The sequence below is a fragment of the Sylvia atricapilla genome, chromosome 9, assembly GCF_009819655.1.
Source record: "Sylvia atricapilla isolate bSylAtr1 chromosome 9, bSylAtr1.pri, whole genome shotgun sequence".
Lineage (NCBI taxonomy): Eukaryota > Metazoa > Chordata > Aves > Passeriformes > Sylviidae > Sylvia > Sylvia atricapilla.
In genome coordinates this window covers 8,719,986-8,744,201 of record NC_089148.1, presented here as the reverse complement: position 1 = coordinate 8,744,201, position 24,216 = coordinate 8,719,986, and the positions used below count along the sequence as shown (strand labels likewise).

Here is a 24,216-nt window from a genome sequence, read left to right as displayed (position 1 = left end):
CCACGGAGAGATTTTACCTGGCAGAATATGTTTATCCTGATCTTCTATTAGGATCTCTCTTTTTTTTTAAACTCTTCTCCAAAGCTTTAAAACATTTTACCCTTTTAGCTGACTCTTTTAAATGTTTTCCTCATATGTATGTCTGTGTACTACTTTTGCTAATGTTAAGTACTGCTGTGATGTAGGTTTGAATCAGATCAAATAGAAAGCTCCCTGAAGGATTAAACCAACAAAAAACTCCAAAACCCCAAACCAATTACTAAAAAATTAACAAAAAAAATCACACACTGATCCACCTTGCTGAAATAGTATGAAAGCTGAATCATGACATCTTCAAGTACAGATCAAACAGCAGCCTTCAAAAAACTACTTAGGTAACACAAATGATAAATTCAATAATCACAGCCAAGAGATTGAGCAGGTTTTTCCACTTGAAGCAAAACATTCTTCAGTGTGTCACAAGAGTGATGTAACAAACCTGCTGCCAGTGAAATAGTTTGTGATGGACTGAAGAGACTGATGACCTGAGAAAGATTTCCACAGTACTGATAAAATGGACAATAAACTGAAAAATAAGCCCTCAAAAGTGCAAAACAATGTCCACAGGAAAATGCTAATGGTACAGAAATAAGGAGAAACAAATTCATCATTTATTACAGTCACTGTGAAGATGCCAAAATGAGCTCAAGTCAGCTAAAACCTGAAAGGAATATGGCATTACATAAAAACAGATGAGAAAACACAAATCATCCCAACATATCCAGAAATCACACACATCTTGAATGCCACTGCAACCATTTTCATTTTGCCAAAGGAGAAGTGAAGCAGTTATGGAAACATGGGACAGGATGAAGTATTAAAACAGGTATCAGCTAGGTTTCAGCTGAAACCTAAAACATTATGATCAGAATTATCAAATCAGGATGTTTGTCATTTTGAAACACTAAATCCCACATGCTTCATCTCCAGCACAAGCTGAACCAAATAACAATATTAGTCCCCAAACAGACTATTAGTTCCAGATATTTTTCTGTTAAAAAACCATCTGCTTCAGAGCTGTATGAACTGGGACAAAAAAATAAGATTTATACACATACACTTTACAATTCCAGAATTTATACTCTGGCATCATTTTTCTTATTTAAACGGAAAAACAAAGCTAACAAAATACTTACCTCTGGCTGAATTGCTTTAAATACAGGCACATCCATTAGTGTTATTTGACCCTGGAATAAAAATTAAAAAAAAAACAAAACGTAAGTTAAGATCAAAATTAACCTTGCATTCCATTTAGATGCTGTGCTGCTTAAGAACTGCATCTGTTGCTTTCTTTTCTTATTTGGCTTTCATTTTTGTACCTAATTTCAGAGGTTTCAGCTTCTACCACAGGGTCATCCTGCAAAACCAAAGAAAAACGTGCTCCCAGCTTTACATACACAAATAATAAATTATGAGACATTATTCTCAGGAGCATAATCCATAAGCAAGTAAGAGCTTGAACTCAGAAACATGATATAAGAGCCTGCCCAAGAAGACAAGGAACTGACTGCTCACAGGTAGCTTCTCTCCAAACTCTGAATGTTAGTCCAGCTATACAATTCGGCTGAAACATCCCTACAAGTTTTCAATCAATACTTGAACCGTATTTAAGTAAGGAAGGAAAGCAATTGTTCAGTTGCTCAGCAACAGTTAAAATTAAACATCTCTTTTCCAGCAAGGCAGAGTCAATAAGTGTGTTTTCATTCTGGGATGTTTGTTTAGCTTTGAAAAGAGTAAGGTCAAAGACCAGGTTTTGCATTTTGGAATATATTCACAGAGCCTTGTTTTAAGTTTATTAGTCCTGCACATTTTAGGATTGCTGACAGCCTATGAATCCAGAAAAAAAAACTTACCATTTCTTTCAAAGGTAGCCCAGAAATACCAGTGCCATCCAATTTAGGTATCACAAATTTTCTTTGAATAATGAATCCAGGGACCTTGTTCTGTTCCCTCAGCTGTCAGCTGCACAGCTTTATTCCCATTTCCTTGAAAACAGCAGTGCCCCATATATACACTCCAAGGTACACACTGACAGCTTTGTGACCCTCACAAATCGCAACTGCCACTGGATGCCACTGTGGAAGGTGGAACAGCTCCTCAGAGAAAGCCAACCTTGCAGGAAAATTTTAGCTGGAATGCTCTAGGTGAAAGTCAGCAAGTACACAGATGTACTTGCTCTAATGAGGCAAGATGTGTTTAGCAAAGACAACCCAATCTATACTTGGTAGCACATCTTGACCTCTAAATGGGTCTTTAGATAGGAATTCTGACAATCACTGACAAACATAAAAATTGATATATATAATTTGTCTGTAACCAACATCCTGACACAATCATCTAGTATTTTGCAGTACAACACCAGGGATGTACCAAGGCCGTTCTATGTTTCACTTTTTTACACACACTCTTTCCTGGGCTCTGCTCTAGTGGGCTGCTCTTTCCCTCGAACACCACGGAGTGGGGCTGGAATGTCGATGTGCTGGAAGGCAGGAATTCTCTCCAGAGGGATCTGGACAGGCTGGATTCATGGCCAGTGGCATGAGGGTCAACAAGGCCAAGGGTGGGTTCTGCCCTTGGATCATAAAACCCCCAGGAGGAGCCTGTGAGGAGAGTGGCTGGAAAGTGCCCTGGAACAGCAGCCACAGAACTCTATCTCCAGCCTCCTGTTTCTGTGCTTAAGTCTATCAAGCTTTCTCAGAAATGTGTCATTTTGGTGAATACGTGGCTGAGTGGGTGCATCATTACGCTTCACAGTAAAGCAAATTATTAGGAAAATTGGTTGGGTTTGGGAAGGTGAAATGAAAAGAATGGGCACTTCAATGAAATTCAAATAGAAGGCACATTAAAAGATCCCTACAAAAGATATGGGCATTTCAATAGTTATTAATGTTTCACTGCAAATACTCCTCACTTAAACAAAATAACAAGAGCACAGTAAATATAAGGCTGGAAACTGATTCTTCAAAAAAGACTTAAAAATAAATGTCTTTCTTGCTAGCCCTCCATAATCCGTCCTCTTCATCAGCCTGAACTGCCTTAGCTAAATTAGATTTGCTTCTATAGTGACTCCTAAACAAATTACTACTTTAAGATGACATCAATACAAAATACTTACAAAATAAAAAGTATTACTAGAACTTCACACCAGAATTCATATATCAAAATAAATGCTTACATTTTAAACAGAGATATTAAAAAAGACATTTTAACACCAAAGAAACACATAAGTGTCAAGGTTCAGGATTAATGTTCATTACTAAAAATATTTGAAATTGCTATTAAAATATTTTTAAAAGTCAGACAACTTAAAAACCTCTGGAACTTTTAACAGAGAAACCCCTTTCTTCTTGTACCATGTTGGTATTAGGCTGATGGGTTTTTTTCCTTGCTTGGTTGACACATTTTTTCTTTCATTAAAAGCTTAAGTAACACTGTATCACAGAAGCACTTGTTCAAGAAACAACCCTTATTGCAGTTCCTTTCTTAGAGAGCTTGAAATTTCCATCAGGAGTTCCCAGGGCTTAGCAAATTGCTCATAATTCAAAGGAATCAAGCTACTGAGAGCTGAATATCTAAGCTGATTGCTAAAAAGCCATTTGAGTTCGTAGATATGACAGCATAACTCACATTAGAGTCTAAAACTGCTTTTAACAAAACAGATTTTTTTGAAACATTAACTTGCTCATATTTATAAGTCTATATTTATAAGCCTAAAGACTGAATTTTTATTCTTTTAAAACATGATCACTCGCTGCTAAGTAAGTAAATAAAGCAGACTGAAAGGCTGGCAGTCTAATTACTAGCACTTGAAATGACAAAGCTTCAAATATAATTTATTAGTTTTATGTTATGTGCCATTGCTCAACTCTAACAGCAACACAAAGTTCTGCTGTGACCATCTCAAGGGGAATTTAAACCCCAGTAAGCAAAGCCCCTAGTTTGGTTTCTGCGAGTGAGGGAGTTACAATGCACCAACTTTTCTCACTGCAGCTCCCTAACCCAGCCAATACAAATTCTTGGAGAGCTTCCCTCTCCCAAATGTGGTTTAATGCTTTAATATTCAAACCAAAAATTATAAGTGTTCAAATCAACTTGTTACATGAAGCACGCCAACCATAACTTCTCTGGTTTTGGATCTGCCAGCTGCACAGATTTAAAAAGAATAAAAATAATTACGTGTGCAATACAAAACTGTGAACTTGTCCTTAGTTATCACTTCAATAAGCATTCTGACTATGCAAAGATAGGGAAACTTGGTATTTTCTCTCTTTCCAGAAGTGGTATCGCTACCAAGTTCATTCAGATGCAATAAAATATTTCATCATTGCATAGGGTGAGCTGAATGGAGGTTTTGTTTCTGTTTGCCCTAGATCCTAAATAACAATTCTAGAATTTGAATAGAAAAGGTATGCCTTTAATATATCACAATTATATTTCCAATTCTCAACCACTCGAAGAGCTGTACAATACAAAACCATCTTTTAAAAGTGGAGCATGATCATTTCCCAATAACACACTGGAATGGCTGCTGGAAGACACTTTCCCATCCCTCCACAGCCATAGGAGTTTTGCATGTATAGAAGACCTTGCCTGGGGAGTCTCCAACAGCCAAGTGTAAAAATATTTTAGCTCTCGTGGGTGTTGAGAAGTTGGACTTGTTAACAATTAAGTACTTCAAAATACTAAAATTATTACCACACAGCTCCATATAAAGAGGTTTTTACCCCTCTCTCAGGGAGGTCTGCCAGGTCAGAAATTTTACATTCAAACTACTCAGAACTACATTTCTGTGCACTGCTTCTTTGAGGAATATGAAGCAGCCTAATGAAATAAAATTTAAAAATTCTTCCCGATTCTTTCTCTTTTCTATGAGGACACATGGATTACCCTCCTTCCACAAGAATCTGTAACTTAAGAACTTCTAGTTCCAGTTAAAAGCACTGCATTAAGCTCCTCTCCCCACTTCTGCATGAAAGTTCTCACTGGACCTGGGCTGTATTCCCATTTCTCTAGTCCCTAGTCCTCCTCAAGCATGAACTCTTTCTATCAGGCCACCAGCTGTAGGTACTACAAGTTCTCCTGCCATGTACCTATCCTAAGGACAGGGCACTGCCCCCACTGCTCCCTCCCAGACAGAAAACTCTCAGTGTAAAAAGAAACTCAGTTTCTGTTTGAGATGAAGGAAGTCAAATGTCTACATTCTGGTCATTGAAGAATATTGCCATCATCTGATTTTCCTTGAAGCCATGTTGGTTCAAGCAGCACTTCATAAATTGTTCCTTAATCTGAATTTCTAGAAGGAATTCTATTTAAGCCTTCCAACTTGGCTTAGCACTGTCTCTCTGGGCTGCTAGGATATTTTCCTCAGTGAAAAAATAGCTAAGCCTCTGTTAAGCACAGCATCAGTAGGAGAATAATTCTGCTGTCCAGAATGAACACCAGGGGATTCAAGTTCCTGTGTTGAAGCTCTACTTGTTTTCTCACAAAGTCCACTCCAAAGCTTTTATCATTAATAATTCCTCCACACGCTATAATTAAGTTGCTGCTTCTTATTCTCATTGGGAACATATTTACTTAATATTCTTCTGCAAAGTAAAGCTGACAGGATGTAGATAATCTGGTATTTCACTGTCATAAGAACATCTCTGAGAACTCCTCCTTGTTTCATCGAAACCGTTTTTAAATAAACTCTATTTGCATATTGTTTCCAAATTAAGCAGCATTTTCTTCCAACAACCATTTGACAAAGCTTCACAGGAATGAAAAAGAAAGAAATACACATACATCTTAGCATAAGCTTACTCCGTAGCACTTCCAGGGACTAGAGCAAAGAATAAAGAATCTTTCTTAGATAACTAGGTGGGAAAAAAAGCAATGGATTTATACAGCTGCGCTTCCCTTAATTCTACCTCAAATATTTACACCACTGTGGCTAAGTTGAAGTATAAAATGGAAAAGTGAGTCAAAAAGTAATAAACAGTCTAATAATTAAACAGTAGCTGTCTAAGGAATAAGAATTTACTGTAAAGCAAAAAATAAATATTTCCTCAACCTGAGGTTGGCCAGCACCTTAATTTGGAGCTCATGTCCCCCCCAAGCATTCTCCTCCTTTCCTTCAGCCTCACCAGCCTCCCCTTTCCACTGCCACTGCACCACTAACAGATCCCTCCCCCACAAATTGTGCCCTGTGTGCTCAAAACCACACTTCTTCCTTGGATGAAAATGGGGAGCATTCACTGCGACCACGCCAACCCTGGACACACAACAGCAGGGCCAGACACCACGGGGCAACCCTGGCACCAGCCTGGCTGTGGCTTCCAGCCCAGGAATAAAGAACTGAGCAGTGACCAGCCTAAAAGCAGGTCTTTAAATCAGAGATGGTCTCCTTACTAGTTACATCGACAAAGCCAGCCATTGAATCCTTAAATATGTCCTACTTCATACTCATTGAATGGGATTCTTCTTCCCCCGAATATATGCAACACTCTTGCATTCAATACATCCCCTGGAAGCTTACTGTAAGCTGAAAAATGATAAAGCAAACTATAAATTTGCAACAGCAGCAGCAGGGCCTGAAGATTTCACTCATTTCTGTAACCTGGCCCTTTCCAAAGCAGCCTTTGACCTTAGGAAGAATTAAAACCACCCAGTTGCTAACAAGGTTGTAACTATTACACCCCTATTACAACAAGAATTTCCATTACTGTGCAGACTGGCCCCCTTGAAGGGCTGGAAGGCTTTTGCTTATGAGACAAAGGACCATTACATAAAACAGCACTCCTCCTGTGTGCTCAGGACAGTGTTAGATGACTGCCAAGGGGAGAATATGGAAATAAAATCACCAAAAATATCTGCACTCAGGTTTCTCTTTGGCTTGGTAGCAGCTTTTTGAAAATACAGGATTACAAGAGATACCTTTTGTTGTCCAACTTGTCTCTTACCCACTAAACGACTAAACAGATGGAGTTTTGAAATAATAATAAGGTCTCTGAGACAGTGGGAACTAAAAATACATCTGTGTCTCTCATTGGTACCAAAATCACCAATGTGGATCTTATTTCCAGCATATCTCAAACTCAATCATCTTTCAGATTTTTGTTCTTCCTCCTCCAGCATAATTGTACTTCTCCCATCTGTGCCTGGGGACTTGTTCTGATCAAAATGCAATGGATCACACGGGGTACAGGATGGGACCTCACAGTGTTAATGTTGACTTGACCAGTGAACTCTCACCTCTACACTACCTCTGTACAGGAACTCTCTTCCATTGGAGCCAAGCTTTCCTAACAATTATTTAGACAGCTGTCTAAGTACCTCTCATGCAGCAACTTACTTTTATTGCTGCTTTACTGGCTTTTTTACGTTATCTCTCCTCTCAACCAATAAGCTAGTTGGGTAGTCCACAAATTATTTCATCAGTTTACCACTTTAAAATAAATGTTATTACTTTAAACAGTATTCACTCAGCTGTCAGAGAGGCCTGCCTGTAGCCTGCACTGCATCCATTTTATAAGAACTACCACTAAACGAGCTTTCTCATTCTTTGAAAAAGCAACCGGCAGCATATCCATGTCCAGCCCAAGAGGTACTACCCACCACCAGGAAACCGTACACACTTCTGCATCCTCAAGAGTTTGGCCCTACTGCATCACTCTAGTGGCCCTCACATCCACACTGAAACCCAGATGAAGAAGTTGTAGCAGGACTAAACCCAGGGAAAGTAAAGAAGTGGCTGAGAAAATAAAAACAAGCTTAAGGGTCAAAGATACTTTTCCCCCAGAGTACCTAAGTTTTTGGCATATTTACTTATTTCTACAACCTTCAGCAAGAATGATCAGAAAAAGACACCACTCAAAGCAAAAAGGTGCTACTGCTACACATATATGTGCCTGGGGAAACAAACATTAAGAAGCATAGCAAAGAAACATTGAAAAAGAAATGAAATTAATTATTTCCTTGCCAAAGGACTGAATACTGATGATTTTGTTCAATTGTTCAGCATTCTACATTCAAGATGTTTCATATTGATTTACAGTAAATCAAACCTGGTATGAAGAACCAGATACTTTAAAAGAAAAAAAGGTAAAAGCAAAGATGTTTCTTTTGAGGGACTGAGAAAACAGCAAAATTAGACTAAGTAATAGAAACCAAAAATATAGGCACAGCTTCGTAACTGTAATGTGAAATGCTTAATTAAATGATTCCTGTCGGTGAGTAGAGCTCTATCCCCTTTGAGGCATAACATGAAAACAGGAAAAACACTGGATTTGAATACAGATTTTTATCTAACCAAGATTTCTTAAGTGGGTAACATTTAGAACACGCAGAGTCAAAGGTTGCTGCATTTGAGAGAAGAAGGATTAGATGGTGGAGCAAAAGGATTATGAAATGTGATTCTGTGACAAGGCACCTCTGTATATTCTGCTGTCCAAGTGAGTGACAGCAGCTCCACAGAGACTGACTGATCTATTCTGCTGCCCAACAGCATCCACCACTGGTAAATAGTAGAGCTATTCAACGAACTCCTTCTGGCCCGAATGCATAATTCCACTTGAATTCATGTCCCTAACCCCAAACTCCCTAAGTATTTAGATTTACTTTATGTACAGGAATTGTAAGATAAAACTGGAAGGATAGCCAGCCCCAAAAAACATCTTCCCATGGAAAGTAGGTGATTCATTGCCCAGCTGTTCCTGACAACAGTGCAAGGAAGAGGCCCAAACCACATGACTTGAGCCTCAGTCAGGAATAAATCCCATAATTAATTATGATCTCTAGCCAAGAAGAATTTAATGTGTAAGTACCACTTCATAATCCAGCTGCTTTAAATTTTCAGTGTTCTCATTAAAATCAATTGAGGCACTAATAATTAACTGAAATAGTTATTAACAATTACAAACCAGAACGAAATGAATGGGAATATTTTGTGACATGTATTACTGCATATCAATAATCTCCCCAGGACAACTCCTCACGAATCTCATCACTTGAATTAGAAATACATTAAGAGCTTAGCAATCTTTCCAGTAACCTACTCGAATCATTTAGAGGGACCATCTGTTGTCCTCACCTCTACAGGGAGTAAAAACAAAACAAAACAAAACAAAACAATCACCCAATGTTTTGGTTAAACATCTCATTATTCTGTGCACTCAAACGAAGAAAACTAGAAAAGCTTCCTAGAGCAAAATTTAGCAGAATTAAGAATTAAAATGCCTCCAGGAAAAAAAAAAAAAAAAAAAAGTACAGATCAAATCTAGCCTTGCAACTAAAATATGCATGTCAGAATTAAGCTGCATCACACTGAATACAGAGTCTTTGGTGCACACCACATATAAGAGTATGAAAAATACCTGGACAGTAGAGCCCAAAAGGACCACTTAATTTCAAACAGAATAGAGACAATGAAGAAGTAAAGAACAGGATCTGTTTCAAGAACCCATGGATGACAGAAGTTAGGCAAAAAATACAGAAACAGAGAAGTAGCTGAAAAACTCAAAGGAGATTCATACACAAAGTAATTAGAATTCCTGGACTTGCTTACCGCATATTCCTCTGGTGTAACCTTTAGAACATCAAATACCACTGCATCAAAGCTCTTCTTCAGTTCAGCTGAACCCTTGTCACTCAAGGACTCGGAGCTGCTACTCTTCTGCAGAAACAAACAAAAACACTGAGGATATTTTGGACCTGTCCTCTTCTTTTTGTCTTCTCTTTTTTACACTCCCAAAGGCATAACTTCTGTTCAAACGTCACTGTTCATGTAGTTTTTCTACTGGGTAAATTATCAATTCAAATTCAGTCACAGAACATACTTTCTCCTGACACAGACTGCAAAAATCAGACTCTCAACGTTCAGACATCTGGGTTTCTATGTATTTCCTGCTAGCTGAATCTAATCTAACCTGGCAGGGTTAGGTTAGATATTAGGAAGAAGTTCTTTGCTGTGAGGGTGGGTAGGTTCTGGCACAGGTTGCCCAGAGAAGCTGTGGCTGCCCCTGGATCCCTGGAAGTGCTCAAGGCCAGGCTGGATGGGACTTGGAGCAACCTGGGACAGTGGAAGGTGCTCCTGCCCATGGCAGGGGGTGGCACTGGATGGGCTTTACCATGCCCTCGAATCCAAAAATTCCATGATTTCAAAGGAATTCCTCAAAACACAACAGTTATATTTCAGTGCATAATTAAATTCTAATGTTATTGACAGGAAAAGTAGTAACAACAACTCTATCAACAGAAGAAATACAGTCACACTGAATTTCAAACAGAAAAATTATCACGATGGTAAGGAAAAAGATAATGTCTGCCCCAAGGGAACATTTACCAATTCTCTTCCTCTTTCTCTTAAAACCATGGGAACTTACAAAAATTACACTGAGCTACATGTGTTGAAGACATTTAGCAGAGGGAATTTTAGAGTTGTTTTAAAATTACAGTGATTCACATATGCAAAATATACCAGATCCTAGGATATTATTCTATGAACATTTATCTACAAAATAATTTGGCTTCCCTGCAAAATACAAATGTGTTTCAAAAAATTAGCACTTCATATTGGTTTCATATGTTTCCTACAGTATTTTCACATTAAAGCAATGCATCTGTGTTATGAGCAATCACTTCCTCTAGCACATAGATGCAGACCTAGACTCTATTTATTCATTCCTGAAGTTGTGTCAGGGGAGGTTAGGCTTGGGAATTAGGAAAAGCTTCTTCCCACAAAGGGTGGATGGGCACTGAACAGGGAATGGGCACGGCCCCAAGGCTGCCAGAGCTCCAGGAGGGTTTGGACAATGTTCCCAGGGATGCATAGGGTGGGACAGTTGGGGTGGCCAACACAATCAAGGCCCTTTCTGACAGTCTGTGCCATTTCACTGCTAATGTTGCAAGCCTCCAAGGCTGTGGACATGGGTCCTTGAGAATTCTGCCAGTTGAAATAAAGTCATGTCCATTTTCAAGCACTTTTGTTTAAGGACACATTATAAAGAAAATGCTTATTTAATAATGATGTTGACTTTTGATTAGATTCTGACAGTACAATCTCTCTGAAAAATCTGCCTTTGAAAACACCACCAAAAACTCCAAACCACACATGCATTTTCAGCAACCAGTATACTTACAGAAACATTTCAGTTACAAGTCCCCTTTCCCACTTCTTAGTTAAGATAAAAACAAAAACAAAAACAAAAACAAACAAACAAAAAAAAACCCCACAAAAAAAACACTTGCTTAAAGTAAATTAATGTAATTTTGCCAAAATGTATTTTACTCAATTTTATCAGACATCACATAAACATTCCAGAGTATTTTGCTGAGTAAAAAGGTTGCTTTCCTCCAAGAAAACTTTTCAGGTGCATGCCAAATAGTCAATGACTCATGAAGCAATTATAAGGGGAGTACAAGAATCTATATAAAAACAAACAACCGTCTTGGAGACCGATACCAGCAGTTATTGATAATAGTTGTGAAATAGTGGTGGGGATTCTTTGGTTCCTTTTGGTAACACAAGACTCAAATTTTCCTTTCACCTTGTTTGTGGTACTCCCTATTTCCATATGCAAGTGCATAGCACACATAGCTGCTATCAAACTTCATCTGTAAACATTTAAATAAACAAAACATCTTTGGTACAGTGCAGAGATTCAAGGAAGGAAGCACCTACAGTCAGGACTTTGTAGTGTTCTAATTTCAGGCCAAGCCTCCTCCTTAACAAGCAGATGACACATGGAAAACTACATTTACTTCAAAATAAGAGGCAGCAGAAGATGAGGAGGCCAATCTCCACTGCTTGGCTGACGCACACACTCAACTCACATGCTGCTCATTTCTAGAGGGCAGAAGCTCTGATGGGCATGAGGGACCCCTACTTATGCTAGAATATAGTCCAAGAGACAAAGGGAACGACTTTATTCCACTGCTGCTGTGGCAGACTGCCCCTCAGTATACACACACACAAGCACCTGAGAGAGAAAAGAACACTTCCCACTGGCCTTGCCAAGCCACCTTAATGTGCTAAGAGCATCCATCCTTGTTAAAACTTCAAAAGAAAAGTCTTCTTGTCTAGATGTGATGGAAGAAACATGGAAAAAGGCAGCTTTGGCTATGGTATATTAAAGTTCACGCTCTATTTTGATATGCCAAGTTCAGGACTTTACATTTTATTCATACTAAACTGGGGTGTATGAAACCAACACACAGAACAAGAATCAGTTGGATGAGAGCTGTTAAAAGAAAAACTTACATTTTAGTGCACTATAAAGTAAAAGTGGAGTACTTAGTTACCCAGTACAACTGAGGTTTTCAATCCTTACCTCTGAAGCAGTAGCTGCAATATTAACACTGCTGGACTGTCCGTTCATTAGGTCCATACTGCCCACACCATTAATCTTCGGCCCTACATTTACAGCAGCAGCATCATCTCCAAGGCAACCGAATAACCATTCCTACAAAGAGCAAAAAAGCTATCAGAAACCACTTTCTGCAGCGGTTTTAATCACAATTCAGTGCCTAAAATCCTGGACAAAAATAAAGGACTTCTAAAATGGCTACACCACTCTGAGGTCCAGGCTTTAGATTCTAGCCTGTATTTTAAAGTTACCTACTTAAAACCAAACACAAACAACCAAGGGTTCCATTAAGATCCATCAGTTATTGGCAGTATTGACTTACCATACTCTTTTCCCCCATTTTTTTCTCTATGCCAGGAACCAATATGTAAATATATGAAGTAGCCCCAACAAGGTGAGGTCTGCAACATCAGTTCACAAATGATGCTTTTCCTTTTATTACCAACTTTAAAAGGTATATTCCAGGCGTTAACTCTATTAGGTAACTTTAACAAGGTAGTATCCAATCACTTCCTATCTTATATGACTCTTCACCAGCTTTAAAAGAAAATTATTATATTGAAAGCAATTAAAACTACAAATGGAATTTATATTTTTCTCCACAAATGACTCAAACTATTGCTTAGTAAAAAAAAAAAAAAAAAAAAAAAAAAAAAAAACCCACCCCAAAAAAACCAAACCAAACAAACAGAAAAAAAAACCCCACAAAGGAAAACTCCACACACTGACTTTTAATGCATCCTCACATGAATACTGTGACTTTCATTTCAGCAGAGAAAAGGCTGCAACAAATTGAAGCCTTTGGCATCCACTATAAACACCACTATAAACACAGTAAGACTACCCAACCCCAAAGCTTTACAGAATAAAAACTGGTTTATGCCTAAATTAATGAGCTTTTAGTGCCCTCTAGTGTGAAAACTATTATAAATCAGCTTCCATGGATCTATGTCTATAGCACTTGTGACTGCTTCCAAAGTTGCTGCTGTTTATGAAATTCACTTTTGGTTTGTAGTTTAATTCAGAGCTATTGCATGGTCTGAAAGTAAATGGAGAGTGACAGGTAACTGGGTAATTCCACATGACAAAACAGTATTGCAGCTGCTCATACTTAATGCCTCTAAGGAATGAAATAAAATAATCTGAAAAGCTGTATCTCCAAGTGACCTAAAGTGTGTCAGACAGGCAAGCCTGGAAGGCAAGAAACTGCAATATTTGGATAAGAAAATATCCTTAAAAAAAAAAAAAAAAAAACACAAAAAACAACAAAAAACAAAAAAACCCCCAGTAGTTAAGCAATAAAATATCCTCTAATTTTAAAGTGTCACTTTAAAAGAGAGCAATGCAGCAAATGTCAATCAAACCTTACAGTTTCCAGGGATTTCTGAGTATTACCAGCCCCATCTGAGCTGTGCTTCTGCAGTTCAGGACAGCCACCCACATTCTACCCTCTGTTGTTTTGGAAAACATGACAGAACTGCCTCATTCCCAGGACAGAGGATACTACATTTCATTTCAATGTTACACTCCCAACCCACGTGCTTTAATTAACACTGATTCCTCCTAAAAATTGAATGCACTAAAAATGCATTCAACTGCACTTAGGCTTTAAGTTAGAGACCACATAAACAAAAAAAAAATCTTATCTGTGGCTTCTGAGTACCACTGCTGTCCTGTCCTTCCCCATCTCAATTACCCTTCAGACCGTCTTGTGGAGTATTGCCAAATGCACAGTTCCCCAGTGCCTCTCTCCTACAGCTTTTTCATTTACTGAAGGGAAAAGCACAGAAATAAAACCCTGATGCATAACAGGTTTCATTTATGTAGTGACAGTAGAGGACAGAGGTACCACATCTTCAAAAACAGTTTTAGGCTCCCCACATGCTCAAAATGGTACATTTATCCCAAAGCAATCTCCTCTGCTAAAAAATTCCTGCCCTTTAAAATTTTGGGGTTTTTTTTGTAACCACTGTATTTTAAAGGAAAGTTGACACTTTGGCTTTGTATGATACAGTTATGGAGAGCATGAGGAAATTGTCTAATCTTAAATTAAGGTTATATATGTGACCCTTGGCTCACATCAGCTTCAATTGTTCCCCTTCCTCATATTAATGAGAGGCAAAAAGGGAAAGAATTATGGCTATCTCTCTGTACAAGGAAAAATAAAAACCTGAGCTCTAGGGGCTTTTTTTTCTGGAGGTATTTGGATGGTGCTAATTAAAAGAAATTTCACATATCATAGAAGCCTATGGAGTTGGCTGCTCAGCCTCACATCAACAAGAGCAAACTAATTCCTCCATCAGCAAATGCTAAAGCCTAGTGACTACTCTCACATAACCCACAGGTACCCACAGGAACTTCCCCCCCCATATTTCCTGACCAACTTTCCACCTCAGAGGATCTGTCTGGAAGGTACAACAGTGCTGAAGCTGATCCAGGTTTTCCTTTTCTACCTGGTTACTGTGATGGGAGTTGAGAGAACTCCGTTCTCTTAGTTAGCTGTGTGCCACCATGCTGAGAAGTGACTTCTATGAGGCACACAAACATTGTTTGTAACTTTTTTTTTTTAATAAGCCGACAATCACTTAGGAAAAAAACCGTCCATGCAAAGGAAATGGAGTTTACAAAACATAACATCTGCCATAAAGCTGTATCCTAACAAAGCTGTCCATACAAGGATAATTTTGTGCCCATTGCTGCATTACAAGAGTATGTTTGAATACATTTATATGTTTTCACACTTTGGGGAGAAAAAGAGCTGAATTAGTACTGAACTGTTATAAATATATATTTATCAACTGTAAAGTTCCAGAATTGGCAACCTTTACAATGCTCTCATGTCTAGCAGCTTTCAAAAGTACATCACCACTCCCATAACAGGAAGAGTCACAGCAACAGTTTTGGTCAATGTGTCACTTGAGACAAATATTGAAAAAAATCCTCACACTGGAATAACTAAATCATTTGCTTCCTATACCATCCTTCGGCTCAACACCACAATAATCTGTGAACAGCAATATCAGAAAGTGATCAAGAGCAGAGAAGTTCAGAGCAGCACAGCTGGGTCTGTAAAATGACTGTCACCACACTGCAACAGTGAGTCAGTCAGTGTTCACTGCCTACCTTGTATATCCAATTACCAAAACTGAATTACACTGAGTAATTTGAACTTCCAGTCTGTTTCTCCTCTCCAATTTAATAAATGCCTTTGTGCTCAGAAATGAATTACATGTGGAACTGAGAGTGTTCCACATGATGCACAAAATACCTAAGCATTTCAGCCAACCTGAAGCCTTGTGACACACTGTGTGATATCTTCCTACCTCTTCATGCCATACATACTGTACAGTAGAAAGCAAACTAAAAATAGTGATACAAATATTCATCACACCCAAACAATGAAAATATCTAGACTATTTCTGTGGTTTAGCCCCAGCCAGCAACTCAGCCCCACGCAGCCACTTGCTCACTCCCCCACAGTGGATGGGGGAGAGAATCAGCAGAATAAAAGGGAAAAATCTCTTCAGTTGAGATGGAGACAGTTGAGCAGGGAAAGCAAAAGCTGTGTGCCCAAGCAAAGCAAGGAATTCATTCACTGCTTCCCATGGGCAAGTGTTGTAAGTGTTGGATGGGTGTTCAGCCATCCCCAGGAAGGCAGGGCTCCATCCTGTGGATGAGTGACTGGGAAAGGCAAAAGCCACTCCAAATGTCATCCCTTCCACCTTCTTCCTCCAGATTTATATGATTATTTGTATGGCCTAGAATAACCCTGTTGGGGTCAGTTGTCCTGGCTATAGCTCCTCCCAATCTGTTGTGCACCCCAGCCTACTTGCTTATGGGATGAGGAGCAGAAAAGACCTTGACTCTGTGTAAGCCCTGTTCAGCAGTAACCAAAATATTCCTGTGGTATCAACAGCATTCTCAGCACAAATCCAAAACACAGCCCCACATTTGATACTGTGGAGAAAATGAACTTTCTCCCAGCCAAAGCCAGCACAACTAAGCAGGGTCCGTTGCCTTCAGTGAGTTTTTCTGCAAATTGCCCCAAGGCTGTGCTGCTGATCATTCTACTCCAGAGACTGACCTGCAGATCCCCCCGAAGGAAAGGCAGCTCGGTGAGCACCAGCACGGGCAGCAGCAGGGTATGCCCGAGCACAGCTGCTGCAGAGCCGACCTGATCTCAGCACAAAGGAGAGCAGAGAGTGCCCTTTGTTTCCGATAAACAGCTCTGCCAGTGCAGCACATCAACTGAGTGAATCAACTGGTGCTGTAAGGGCTTCTCCCCGAGTTCTTTGTTACAAGTGACTGTCTCCGGCGTTGGCTGCAGCAGCACGGGGGAGCCGAGACGTGGCTCTATAAAACCACAGAACCAAGGATTTTCAGACAGCTTGAGCTGGCTTCAGCCCACGTATTCCTCCCCGGTGACTGGGGACACCAGCATCGTGACAGTGAGCATACTCTGGAGACCAAGCAGTGGGGCTCTCACTGGTATTGCGCTCTGTATACTGCAATTGCTGCAGTTTGCTACGTTGAACTTGCATTTTTAAATACACGCAATTTCAGTGTATTTTGTATCACGCTGCTAAAGCAGAAATCCTCTGCAACATCAGGTATATTCAAATGGTTAATCTAGCACTAAATCCTATTACTAAGCATTACACCCTCCATGTGTGGAATATCTGAAGGAACCTGAGCAAAGAGTACTGAACTCTCACAGACGCGTAACAGAACACGCCTCACTCTCTTCTACAGCAGATGTTCTTGACTCGCTCCGGATCAAACACTGTCCCAAAAACACTGTATAAACAACATTTTAAAAGACAACCCTAAAATTACATTTGAAACTTCCTGCTCAGCACAGTAGAAAAGCTTTGAGGAAACAAACGCAGTGAAGTTTAGGAATAGCTCAAGAGTCAGGATGACCAATATCCTCCTTGTTCTCATTCATAATGTCAGTACAAAGTGTCATTTGTTTTGATCACAGATCCCCATTAAGAAAAGGCACCAAAAAAAAAGGCACAAAAAGTGCCATGCATGGATCATCATCAACTATAAATGCGGAGTCACTACCAAAGACTTTAGGGACCAAAAAAATCTGTTCCAGACACAATGAACCTGAGCTCCTGATCTTGTGCAAACTCGAGAGTACAGGAAAACTTGTCTTCTAAAAGGTAAAAGCTGAGACAACTGCTAAGAACCACCACAATCCACAGCGAAAAACACTACGAAACCAAACAAAGGGGAAAAAAGCAAAGCACACACTCCACAACAAAACGAGAACACCCGAGGAACATAAAAGCCCCACAATGAAGTAGTGAGGCACCAAGGAACAGGCAAAGAACAACAAAGAAAAAACAAACTGCACCTTCCAAACTATATCCTTCAGTTTCACATTCCAGCCACCAAAGCAGAAACCACCCAAGTTACTGCACAGTAAGAATAAGGATATGTACGTACATATCCTTAAAGAAAAGAAATTAAAACCACCTAAAGCTATGCTTTAATTCATTTTAGGTAAGCATGGTGATATTAAGATAGTAAAACTGATAAAAATAGTAACTGCCACAAAAGACATAAAAGCTCAAGCAACTTAATACTACTCTATTCTCCTGCAGGAAATTTATCACTGAAAATAATAAAATCCCAGACCTGAAATCTCACACACTATGAAATCTCCAGACGCGTGAATCTTGGCAAAGCACTACCTAATTTACCACTCGTGAAGACAGAGATAAGAGACACAAGAGGATACACATTGGGTAGAGACATGACAAAAACAGACAGGGGAGCATAATATTAAGAAACCAGATTACTAGGAGCTATTAAATATGCAATACCACTACAAATAATAAAACAAAAAAACATTTGGAAATACAGGAAAGCAATGTAATACAGGATAAATAAAACTATCTGATGGACAGAAGAATGGGAGAAAAAAAAAGTCAATCATTAAAGGACTCTTGTAGTTGCCTGCTGTAAAATTTCTGCCGTGAATTTCAGCTAGAAATGATGCCACTAAAGCTGTAAGCATAAAGTAGCCACATGAGACACAGATATCTGCATTAGTTACGGCCCAATGCAGACCTGCAGAACATTGCAAAAGAGACACTGATGCTGTACTCTGTACAGTTCTGGTTACCTTGTCTCCAAAACATTTTTGCCATGAAATGCATGCACAGAAGGGCTTGCAGGTATTCTGAAGACAGTGAAACTTCTTTCCTAAGTGGAACCCACAAGACCTCAGTTTGCTTATGGTACAAACCTGAGATCTGCACGAGGACACACTTGCCATGTTTAACTATTAGGAAGAGGAGCCAGAAATATATAATGCGGATAAACCAGAAGAATAAAATGCAAATTTCTGCTCATAATCTGAATAATGGCAATTGGGTTCTTGAATAGTTTTCAGACACCACCACTAATATCAAACATCTCATGGTTGCTGGACTCCTTCCTGCCAGAAACCATGTCACAGTGTGCTGTGGGAGCAGCACAGCTGACCCACTGACACGGACTCCTGCTGGAAACTCAAAGAACTTCTGTCACACATACATTCTTCCCCAAAGCATCTGTTGCCCAACAGGCACAGCAGTATCAGCTGGTTAAGCTCCAAGACAGATGAAATTAGAATCCACAGAACAGCAAGAAAGGGAACAAAAAATTCTTTCATTAGGTTTGACACTGAAGTTTTAAATTAAAAAAAGACGCTCCATTTAAATATGTTCATTTAAATTTAGATTTTCTTTTTCTACTTTAGAAAAGGCTTTACCTGTCAATCAGGTAAAATCACTATTCTTTAAGAAGACATTCTTCACAGAGCACTTTCACTATAATTTGTTCTGAATAAATCCTATTGCTGCTTTTATGTACCTCATTTTCCAGCTTTGGGAATAGAAGGAGGCTGGGGGAGAAAGAAAGAAAGATCGAGAGAGAACATTAAGGTAACAGCAAGGCTCTGTCTCATTCATATCTTGGTTTCCAGCTATCCAGACCTCTTCTCTGTGTTCTCCAGTACCCAGTGCTCTCCTTTTAATCTCAAGAACTGGTACTACTTGTAGCTCCCCTTTTGTTGGATGAGATAAAGAAAAACTAAAACTGAAAGCCAGAATAACCTTCTCCAGAGCACAAGTTACTAATTTACCAAATCCTATTACAAAACTCAAACCATTATCTCAGCCTGTCATCAACTTGCAACAACAATCAAGAGGTTCAGCTCAAAATGGAAATTTTTCCAGGTTAGTTACACACAAATAGGAAGGAGATCCTTACCGCTCTGACTTGCACCACTCAAAAGCAGCTTTCCTCAGTGGACTGACTCAAGGCCAAGACTTAACTGGGAGATATTCCAGCACAAGGCAACAAATTTTAGGATGAGAATTGGTACACAGCTGCAAGCAGCGGCAGATCCGGGCCCTCACAAAGGCATGAATAAAGCAGAAGGAAAAGGATCATTGAAGGCAACAAATGGAGTAAGCCAAAAACGTGAACATGTGTACATGCTATTTAGGGTCAGCCTGAGGTCGTAAGAGGTTTGTTTTCTGCTAACAAAAGGCCTCTCCAGCAGTGTTTAAGTGTTAAAACACAAAATGCAGTCCCACTAAGACAATAACTACACAAAACCTGAAGAACTTTCTGCTCACAAATCATCAGGTACCTGGTGCGTCTTCCTTCAGAGATCACCAAGAAGCCCCCGTTTGTAGTTCTTGAGAAAAATGCCCAGAAGAAAGTTTTATTCCTTTGGATCTGCCTATTACTTTGCAATTGGTACGAGAGGAGTGAAACTCTTAATTTATGAGACACAGCTTGTTTTCCTTCTCACATTCCAGAAGAGTAAGCAGTAGGGAATTCTTTTAGGATAGAAAGTACAAAACCATAAAGTTCTACCTTCCTCATCTCCCTCCGACAACTAAACCCAACTTGAAGTTTAATCCCTTTGTTTTCATCCTGAAGAAGAAATCCAGGTTTGCTCAGTGAGGAACCGGTGGAGAATCCTTCCTTGCCTCAAAGACACACAAGAGGAGAAAACATAACCTAGAGACATTTCTGAAGGAAATATTTATTTTCAAGAATAAGAATTAAAAGATGACAAAGAAAATAAACAAGATTTAAACTAGAAGCAAGTATTTTTAATTAATTAGGCAGTTCTGTAAGACAATAATCTTTCCCCAGCTGGATTTTCCAAGACTTTCACCATACAGTGATCAGTTTTGTTTGCAAACAAGAGGAGCTTTAAATGATTAATGTCTCTGGATTAACTGATGCTCAGTTTGCAAAGCATTATTATGGCTAAAAAGTGCAGGCACAATATCAGTGGAACTAATACAGGAGAACACATCTGTGGACATCATTCTGAACAGGGAAATCATACTTAAGAGCATGTAACAGTGGAGCACTGAATGCTGCTAACATGGACTTCAGGATCCAAAAATTCTTTTCAGAGGTACTTAGATCCAGTTTTGCTTTGGTTAAGGATAATACAAACAACACATGAATAGGGAAGAATTATTAAGACTGCATCAGCAAAAATATCACATCCAAGAGCAAAAAGTCTCTAGAGCTGCCTTCTGTATTCCTACCTTTTTAAAAATTATTTTCAACAAGCAACACAAAAAATGTCAGCAGAAGGCAGACCTGAAGAAAAACCATTGTAATGATCTGCAAATGGATTCATGCAGGTGGCATGCCTTCTCTCAGAAAAGAAAGTGTTCCACAGGAGAACGATTTTGCAAAAATACTTGAATATAATTTTATGTACAATAGCACACTTGCAGTTTCTGAGACAGGAATAACAACTGACAGCCTGAGCTTTGTTACTGCAAACAGACTACAGGAACTCTGACAGGAGCAATCACCACCACTCCTATGCCAGAAGCACATGTAAGAAAAAAACTGACAAAAACTAAGCCCTACACATCCCACAGGGATGTAAAGAAAACAAATTTCCACATCCATTCCTGTAGGCATTACGTGCGAGAGCCAAAACTGCAAACATCCAAACCAAAATTAAGATGATCAAATCATCCTAGGACAGATTTTTAACAAGAGAGAAATGAGAAAGTCCCAACTGTTGCCAAGTACCAATGTCCAAATCCACAGAATTAAGGACTTGGTACATCCACCACCCTTGACTGCACCCTCTGTACAATATGGCAAAAAAGACTGACATTTAAGGAAGAGAAGCCAAAACTCCTCCCCTGTTGAATGCCTGACTTTCTCACTCAGAATAAAATACTGTTGAGAGAACATTTTACTGTATTTCTTTATTAAGCCACTAATAGACACTACAGACCTTTCTCAAGGAGGACACACAATATCTTAATCTGGTTTGAAATTCAGCTTTCAGAGAGATGAGTGCAGCCTTTATCAATAAAACCTGGGATAACAACATTTCAGTGATGATCTCTATAATTACTCTTTTCTGAGCATCAGGCATCAATATGCACTGTTGCTATAGAAATGGTGCTAACAGGAAAAAACCTATCAGCCTATGAACTGCCTCTTTGGTATGGTGACTATGATGGGAAACTACAACAGACGTTTGGGGAAGAGAGCAGATCTTCTGCCTGTGTCACTATCTCCTCCATTCATTCAAGGAAGTGTGTCAAGCCCAGAGTAGACAACTTTGACAAGCAAACAACACACAAACCGGTTACTTATCAATCTGAGCATCCCCTTCACCTCTTTTCCATATTTCTAACTCCCTTTGGAAGGGCCACAGTAAATCAGCCACCCCACAAGAGAACAGATAAAGACCCAAATACCCACTGTTTAATGTTAAATCCCTTTCTCCACCCAAGATCAGTCAGCAACTGGTGACCACCAAAGCATCTCTCTAATAAAATATGACAGAAACCAAGTCACATAGAAACCTAGAAACCAAGTTAATTCAAATCCAGGACTCCAATAGTCAGATGGCCTGACCATTAACCAGTGACCCACTCAAAGTGCCTGAAACTGTTGACCAAGAATATTTGCTTCAACTGAATTCAGAGTGAATGCTTTCATGAAGGAGGACAGTGTATTTTTAGATGGTATCAGACTTTTTTTCTTGTAAACAAAATAGAAACTTACAGTAGACCACAGGGCAATGGTGTCTCTTTAGACACTCAAGGTAGACAAGAATTTCTCTGAAGACCTGAAATTCTGGTAAATCCAATTATTGTTTGTGCACTAACAACAATAGTCCAGTCACCAGAAAAATCTCAATGTGATTTCAGGTAAATGGGCAGCATAAGTGAGAGCCCTGCTGGAGCCATTTCTAATCCATCTATCTACATTATTGATGAAAGGATATGGCCTAAAGAGAGAATGACATAATAAATATCTACAGAACTGGTGTAACTGATGTAGAATACAATGCTTTCCAGAGGACATCAAGAAGACACTGAGATGTAGCAGCACAAGCATTAATTTGAAGAGCACAGCTGGCAAAAAGTAAGAACCAGCTATAAAAAATCATTTGTACACCTCTAAGGGCAGTGAAGGCAAGCCTTAAATTCTTGTTACAAAATCAAGAGACTGACACTGCAGGGGTAAGATTAACGACATGCCATTGATATAGACTGTCAATAACAATTTTTAAGATTATTCCAGCACTGTGAATTCAGCACAGTATGTTCACAAGTGATATCCTACCCAACTACTTGGATATTTGAGCTATTCAGTGGATGACTGGATAATTACCACTCAAACAAATCCTTAAGCTCATGAAACACAGCTGCATCCATTTCTGCCAAATCAATGAAAGCAGATATTAAAGACTGATTTAAGTGTAGATATGTGCAAGCTGGAAACTTGGGTCCAAGAGTAATGACAGAGGTATCCTGTACACAATATAGTTGTGACAGATTTGAAGGAAAATGGTGTTTTGAATGTAAACTGCCGGTTTACAGCAGATGACACTTTCCTTTTAAGGAAATCATGCCATTTAACATTTCAGTTAACTAAAAAGATAATTACATTCATCTTTTTGTTAATCTTTTAACAGACAAAAAGTAAACCTACAGTGCTATAATGCAAGGAAGCACACGGCATGACAGGGCAGACTGTGACAAGTAGGGATACAAAACCCACAGTCATGTGACCACGAGGTGATGGTAACTTTATCTTTTAAAAGCTCACAGATTAGAATCTTCCCAAAAAAATCACCTATCTGCTACTTCACTAATACTAAGAGCCAAAATCTCTAATCTTAGAAAAATGATTGAAAAATGCTTTGCTTTCCTTTCCAGGTTCACCAAAACCATCACAGTGATAAAACAGCACAAAGCTCAGAGAAACCACAATTAGAAGAACGAAAGCAAAGATCCTCAGATCTTAAGACATCTGCCAGGTAAGGATTCCTGTTCCCTGGCAACTTCTGGCAAGAAATCCTGCAGGAATTCTGTCTTGAATTTTGCATAAACATCTTTTTTCCCCCTTCTGTAGAGAGGACATCTTCTGGCCCAGAATAACCAACAACACTGGCTTTTTCTAAAGCAACAACATTGGTCATTCTGGACAAACCAACGAAAAGTGAATTCTTCATCTCATCTAAATGAAAATACAACTCTCCTTTGAGCCCTGCCATGCCCTGTATTGCTGCCTTAAAACAAAAATTCAGTCACATAAACATGCAGCTTAGCTAAGACAAGCATTTTTGCTCTCATGCAAGATTCACCTTGAACGGGAGGAAAAAAACATGAAAAAATGGCCATTACACAGAGAACTGAAAGGGTCTGAGCAATTGTTTCTAAGTATTTGGAATGAGTAGCCAAAGTTACAGTTTGGACAAGGATTTGATGCTGCTTTGTCATTACTGTCATTAAACTGTCCTTGTTCTGGAGGTACAAGG

General features: G+C 39.1%; 1 protein-coding gene across 3 annotated transcripts in view; it reads right to left on the bottom strand.

Moving 5' to 3' along the window:
- RALGPS2 (Ral GEF with PH domain and SH3 binding motif 2) overlaps nucleotides 1-24,216 on the bottom strand; it is a 114,394-nt gene that overhangs the window by 78,744 nt on the left and 11,434 nt on the right. For all 3 annotated transcript variants that reach the window (XM_066324725.1, XM_066324724.1, XM_066324723.1), the window contains exons 2-4: nucleotides 12,348-12,479; nucleotides 9,584-9,691; nucleotides 1,176-1,226 (exon numbers count right to left, since the gene is read on the bottom strand). In XM_066324725.1, the coding sequence (XP_066180822.1) occupies nucleotides 1,176-1,226; nucleotides 9,584-9,691; nucleotides 12,348-12,404 (216 nt within the window). In that variant the 5' untranslated portion in view covers nucleotides 12,405-12,479. The remainder of the gene's footprint in view (nucleotides 1-1,175; nucleotides 1,227-9,583; nucleotides 9,692-12,347; nucleotides 12,480-24,216) is intronic.